At 44.2% G+C, this 7,206-nt stretch overlaps 1 protein-coding gene across 2 annotated transcripts in view; it reads right to left on the reverse strand.

Moving 5' to 3' along the window:
* Nucleotides 1-5,076: 5,076 nt before the first annotated feature.
* SRPX (sushi repeat containing protein, X-linked) overlaps nt 5,077-7,206 on the reverse strand; it is a 75,646-nt gene continuing 73,516 nt past the window's right edge. For both annotated transcript variants that reach the window (XM_019524824.1, XM_019524825.1), the window contains one exon: nt 5,077-5,609. In XM_019524824.1, the coding sequence (XP_019380369.1) occupies nt 5,429-5,609 (181 nt within the window). In that variant the 3' untranslated portion in view covers nt 5,077-5,428. The remainder of the gene's footprint in view (nt 5,610-7,206) is intronic.

A 7,206-nucleotide genomic window follows, 5' to 3' on the forward strand; every position in this document is an offset into this window, starting at 1 on the left:
ATGAGTCCAGAGTAGGTGGTTGCACCACTTTTGGGGGGAGTCTGTTCCAGACTCTGGAGATTCAGATGGTAAAGAAGTTCTTTCTTTTATGCCCAGTCTAAAACAGTCTTCCAGCAGTTTGTTTATTTTAGGATTTTATTTCCAATGCAATGCTGCAGCCGGCAAAGCAAATGAAATCCTGGTTTGCATCTACCAGTGCATCTCAAACAAGACCCAAGATGTCATCCTCCCACTTTACTTAGCCTTGGTGAGGCCACAACTGGAGTACTGTAACCAATTCTGGGCTCCACACTTTAGAAAGGATGTGGAGGAGCTTGAGAAAGTCCAGAGGAGAGCCACGTGCATGATCAGAGGTCAAGAGAACAGGTCTTTTGAGGAGAGGCTGAGAGGCATGGGACTCTTCAGCCTGGAGAAGTGCAGGCTCAGGGGTGACTTGGTGGCAGCCTATAAGTACATAAGGTGTATGCATCAGGATCTGAGAGAACGTCTGTTCACCAGGGCACCCCAAGGGAAGACAAGGTCAGATGGTCACAAACTACTAGAAGACTGTTTTAGACAGGACGTAAGGAAAAAATGTGTTTACTGCCTATTCCAGTCTCCAGTCTGGAATAGACTGTCCCCAGAAGTGATGTAAGAACCTACTCTGGACACGTTCAAGAAGCGTTTGGCTGATTATCTTGCTGGGGTCATCTGACCCCAGTTGACTTCTTTACTTCCTGATAACTTACAAACAAGTAACAACTAACAGTCCAGCATCACAGATTGAAAAGTCTGGGTGACAGGAGGATGACATTGTAAACAAAATAACCATGGGCTCGATGACATGCCTCCCTCCCTCCCCCCTTATGTTCCTTAAATTCTGGTTCTAATCCACCTTTAAAAAGTGGCTCACCTTGGCTAGAGACAGAAGTTACACATAAACCAGTCTAAGTGATCAGAAACTGGTTTAAATCTGTAATAGGACAGAAGTTCAGCGCACATAAACCAGTTTCAAAATGGCTGAAACTGGTTTAAGATAAAACTGATTGAATGTGGTATCAGACTTAACTGATTTGGGTCAAACTGGTTTATGAAACTTCTGTCCCAGACCCCTTCCTGGTTCAAGTTAAATCACAGTTCCCCCAGCATCCCAGCATGGTTTTCAGCCCTGGGCTGGGCTGTGCTGTCTGCTCCAGACAGCAGAACTGGTCCCACCCCTCTGCTCCCTAGCTGGAGCAGTGAGGCCTGGGGCTGGTTCACTGATCTCACTGACTGGCTCACTGCCCCACCTTCCCCCAGGCAAACCCCAGCTGGGGGCTGGGGGCTGGGGCCAGGGAGGTGGGGGGTTAAACTCACCTTCCCCTGAGTACAGAGCTGCCCTGCCCTGCTGGCTTACCTAGTGCTGGATGTGACTGGACTACACATCCCAGAGGCACCTGGAAGCAGGAAGAAGAAGTGACGAGCAACTCTGCAGAGTCCTGCTGCTGTAAGTGTTCTGCAAATCCCAAAGACCTTGGGAGCAGCAGAAAGAGGAAGTGAACACAGGCAGAGAGCCGTGCTCTAGTGCACCCTGGCTTCTGGCTTGAACCACTGCAGGCAAGTGGCTGCATTTCCTGAATCACAAGTGAATGTCTGCTCATTTGTTTATTGGTTCAATCTTTGCAGCTTAGATTAACCTGCAAAGACTGAATCAATTCATCCTCAGGCTTTTTGACTGTCTGTACTTAGCCCTTATCTATTGGCTCATGCAAGGCTGCATCTGAGTCTTCCCTGAAATCTTTCCTCCTCTAGCTCATCTTTGCTGTTCTCTCTAAATCCTCCATTAATGTCAAACTTCTTGCTGTACCTAAATGCTGTCCTCAGATGTCCAGGGCACTGGGCAGGGCATAACAAACAAATGCTCTCTACTCTACTGATCTGCTTATTTTCCTTATTATAAATAAGAGCTGATGTTTGATTTCCCTTACTAGAGTATTGCTAGCTCTTTACAACTCTAGCAAAGAAAATCTCCTTTAGAACTGATCTGACTGCAGTGTGGTAGCAGTGCAATTCCTATTTTTCTTTTTACATACAGATACTGAGAGCCACATTGAGGAAGCCTGGGGTGGCAATGGTAAGAAGGGTGTGTATTTGGTTCATTCCAGTAAGGCATGGCAAATAGTAGTGTGTTCTTCCACAACAGCCCATGGGATGCTCTTAACAGTATTAATGGATCCCAAACACTGTCCCATGGATTCCTTGCCAAGTGATCGATAGATGAAAGATGTTGTCTGATGTGATGGTAATGCATATGTAGCTACATTCAGGGTAGCCACTGAACCTCAGCTAGTAATCAAGTGACTTTTGGGTTGTTTTTGAGACTCTCCTTTCCATGATTTAAATTAATTATTACGGTAGTTCTTATTTGTGGCAATAACGTACACACAACCATGTGCTTCAGCTACTCTTTTGGAGAATGTAATGCTTTGTAGCCTTTAGGCTGCTTTGGGCAGCATGTGAAAGCTCCCCTTTCAATTAATGTTGGGGTTTGTTAAAACAAGATTAGCCTATGTTGCATCTGTCAGATGTCATGTCATATATCCTCTTCCAATGCATCCTTCTTGGTCAAAGGCTCTATTTAAGACAGTTACATTGGGCGTGAAACATTAGCAGTTCATGCCATTGCATTATGTTAAGCACTGCCAACATTTTGCCAAAACTCTTCCTGCCCAGCTTGTTGCTGTACTTTATGTACTGTACTTTCAGACTTGTGGATTGTAGAAGAAGGTGGTTAGTGAACCCAGTTGTAGTTATTGTAAAGTACAATGTTATTTCTCTTGCATTAAAACAATTCAATATTTTACTTCATTTCTGTTTCTGCTATGGTGTTTTTTGTCAAATGTTTAGGATGCCTTATGGGACACATCCTGTTGCCTTTTTCTAATTGCAGTGAGTAAGTTGCATCATTCATAGCCATCAAGAAAAACATGCTATGTTCTGAGTCCTTGTAGGTATAACTTTGGTATAATTCTTATATGCTTCTCTCTTCTGCTGCTTACCGGTGCTGTCTTCTGCTTACCTTGACTCTTCTTTTATAGATTTTTATTTCAGGTGGATTTAATGCATGAAGGATGAACAGAAGCTAGGAATATGATATTCATCACTACTGGTGGGAAATCTTTAGCTAAAGCCCTGTTACCCTTACTATTCTAACAAGCAGTAACATAACAATGGGTGGGTGAGCAAGACATGAGCCCCGGGCAGTGCTGGGGAGGAAGGTGGGGTGCCAAAATGGAGTGGGGGGGGAATTGCTTCTTTCTGCTTCTGCATTCTGCCCCTTCTCCACAGTGGCTCCAGTAGCCAGAACAGAAGAATAGCCACAGGGTTGTTGCCAGCAAGATCCTTACTTCCAGAAGCTTCTGGTGTAGAGGGAGCTGCTAGCATGGCTAAGTGCCAGAGAGTTAACCCTTATCTTTTTTCCCTGCTGAATTTCAGCTTTTAAATCACCAATGACTAAAATGGAATGCTACTTCCAGACAGAAGGGACCAGAACCCAGGACTCCTCCCTCCTGGTTGAATGTACTCTTCACTGGTCTACGCTCCCTCTTGTTTGAAGACCTACGTAGAACTCCACCTAGTAATCTAATCACTACATCCGCTACATTTTTATCCACTTTCAATAATTTCCCTTCAGGGCTTGATGATTGCAATTGCTTTTCTGATTGCAGTAATTTCAGAGCATACTTCATCATGACAGTGGTTGTATAACTGGATTATGCATTTTGCTTAAATGGATTGTAGGGGCTTATAACTACAGTAATACAATGGAAAAATCACTGGAAAGCAGGCTGCTCTCCTTTTCTGAATATAAAAAGGAAGGTTGGAAGGAGATGAGGGGGATACAGTGGCACTTCCTAGCCATTAAATAAGCCTTTTACGTAAACAGAGTTGTTACTGGGAATTTAAAGCTGTTTTAATTCCCTTGGAGGCGGGAGTCCAGGGGAAGAAAAAAGGTTAATAAAAGCACATGCAACAGAAGCCTGTAAAACCAGACAATCTACTGAATCATCCAAAGTTATACCTTATTCTGCGGCAAGGACCATAATTGGAAAGACCTTAAGACTTTATGACACGGACAGTATGAACTGGCAACCTGGCCCCCAGGGTGTAATTTTAGATATCGCTACAGAGACGTTCAGGCATGAGTAATGTGAGCTGTCAAGCCGCAAGCTCACTTTTTTTATATAAGCAGCTTGCCTCCCTTCCATAGGATAGTGTCCATTGAACTCTATTAGCAGGATAATGGGGCTAAAAAAACAAATTTTCCTTTCTTCAACACTTCATGTCCAACAATCCCAGCGACCCGATGAAAAAGCATTAAACCAACAGTGGTTTTAAACAATAACCTGTTCAATTATTTGTAAGTTATAAATGGATAATGTGCCAGTCAGTATTTTTACAGGTCTAAAAGTGATAGATTCTGGAGGCGATTTTGCAGCAGGGAATGTCTTAGGTCTTTGTCAACAAATCAAAGACGTGGTCTGCTTTCAAGAGGAAGTGATAGGACTCTTCTGTCAGGAACACAAGTCAGGGATACAGGCAAGAACAATTTTTTTAACTCACTCATATGTAATGGGTTGAAAATGTATCATAACATAACCTGTATCTCCATCCAAATCCAGTGACTTCATAATTCACTATCATCTCAGTGGTGTTGCTTCAATTTACCAGACTTCTTTTACTTCTTTTGTATCTCCATAAAATCTGGCCAAGGCAAATGTAAGAAGCTCCTTCCAGCATCTCTCCAATTTTCCTCCCTTGAAAACCCATCTTGTTCCTAGCTGCCTGTGTGTTTTTTTCCAGCTATTATTTGTCTGTAATGCTATTAAACAAGGTAAAGTGCAAGTTATATGGCTTTCATGAAGACTGAAAGACACTACAATCAGAGTTATACTGTACACCTGCAGCAGAGAATAACTTCTTTACTGCTGTAATATTGCGGGCAGGTCATTTATAGATCTAACCCTCAATCAAAATATTTAACCCTTCAAAGTCAATATTTGGATCCAATTTTGGGGATCAACTTTTCTTCCTGAAAGGAATCAAAGACAAGCTATCTGGATATGCAAAACAATATTTTATTATTAAAAGATTTATAAACAGTAAGAAAGTAACATCAAATTTTACATGGAATGGGAAGTTCAAAATAATTCTTGGAGACCCAACACAATATCTGTACACAGATTTCCTGGGGGAGTAGCAGTACAAATTCCTCTAAGGATGGCTGAAAGTACAAAAAGCATCATGCATATATCATATGCAGAGAAGCTACCCAATAAAATAGAATTAAAAAAACACAAAAAAATCTGTACATCAGTGATTAAAAAGAGAAGTCATGCTTTATGTAGCACCAGGGGAAACATAAGTAAGTAGAAAAATTCACTCAGAGATGAAACCCTGTGATTTTCAATTAGGGACATGACTGACCAACTTCTGCTTGCAGCTTCATCTCTTCTTTTCTCAAAGGGAAAGTGTCAATAAGAGTAAAGAGCTCAGCAGGTGTAGCCGGGAAAGGGTAACGCTCTTTGTCCATGCCATGCTTGTCCATCACCAGTAAGCTGAAATTATTTTGGGAGATTCTCAGCAACAACCTGACAAAGTAAAAAAAAATGCCTGAATATCTTAATCTAATACAGGGTTGTCCAGCTGGCAGCATGAAGCCCCCAGAGGGTTAGCATGGAGCCTGTGGGCTCCCACCTAGCCACCACCCCTATCTCCCAGTTGCTCCTGCCCTGGCAGCTGGAAGGGGGCAAGATTGTGTCCAAGTTGTGCACACAGCAAAGAAAGGAACCAGACTGCCTGCACTGCAGTGGGTGATGGATATGGCCAGGAGACGAGGCGAGATGCTGTGCATGCAGCTGAGGAAAGAACTAGGCTGTGGGGGGTTTGTGGGAGTGCAGTCCTATGTGGCTGTGCGCACATAGCAGGGGGCCAGGGAGAGGGCACTTGCATGGTGTGTGGCCCCTGCAGCCCCTTGCTGCCCAGAAGTTGGACAGCTGCAACCTAGTGAAATGTCGCAGGTTGGTATTGATTTTCAGATAAGGGACTATGGGGGAAGGGAGAAAATTGTGGGCATCTATGCAGCTCCCATATGTAGACCATGGTTGAGGTGGGGCTGTATTAATAATACAGCTTTCAGGCCATATGCTTGCCACCCCGCAGGGGTCCAGAGAACATACTGCCCACAAAGCAGTAGGAGTCAACTTCTTTAGAAGGTGTGCCACAAATCAGCTCCACACCCTCCATGAGAGTTATTTTGATTTCCTTCCCCTGTACAATCTGCTGCTCTGCTTTCTGCTCCCAGCCTCATGCTCACTGCCTGCTTTGCTTCCTGCTTCCTTTTTTACACCCTTGGCCCAATTTGCAGCTTTGCTTCCTGTGCTATCTGATGTTGTGCTGCCTGCCCCCTCTCCCCTGATCTGACATGTGCCACATACAGAGGTTGCCCTGTGCTGCCTGTGGCACCATATCTCAGGCTGGCCACAAAGGCCATAAAGGCTGGAAAGTCCAGTGTGTGTATACATTGGAAGGAGGATAAGGAAGCTGCAAATATGCTGCATTTTTTGCCAGCTGTATGATTTTTGGCTGTTCCCATGTTGTTAATACGACCTTCACTTCGGCATCGTTGGGAAAATCCTGGCTATAAAAAAAAAAAAAAAAAGTACTGGTGAATGCCTATCAGCACTACTTATAATCAGAACAAAGTGCAAACTGTCTGCATGGAAGCAGCACTACATGTGCCAGTGTCTCGAGCAGCTGGTGTTACAACACAATTATGGAAGGGTAAAAAGGGAAATAAATGCTTACTGTTGAAGCACTGGTAAGTGTTATACAGCAATGTAAAATGCCAAATGAAGCATTCATTCTTTCCATTCAAGATCAGTTGTGAATGTGCTTCCAATCTTTTACTCTCTCTAGAAAATGTGTTTTGAAATGTAGCAATTGTGTTTGTGGCGGGTGCAGAGATCCCACCTCAGGAACACAGCTGGGTATTCGTATCCCTCTGCTGTTTCCACCACGTGAGGCGGGCCAGTAGGGGGCGCTCCTGTGTCGAGCCGCCCACCTCCCTGCACCCAACCACCTTCCAGGCTCTGAATGCCTCCCTAGGGGCGCCTTATGTCCAGCCGACCCCTCTCCTGGAGCACACTCGCCAGTCTGGGGGTAACGTGCCGCCACCACCCCGAGAGT

Source organism: Gavialis gangeticus, unplaced genomic scaffold (assembly GCF_001723915.1).
Source record: "Gavialis gangeticus isolate Ggan-Ray unplaced genomic scaffold, GavGan_comp1, whole genome shotgun sequence".
Classification (NCBI taxonomy): Eukaryota; Metazoa; Chordata; order Crocodylia; family Gavialidae; genus Gavialis; species Gavialis gangeticus.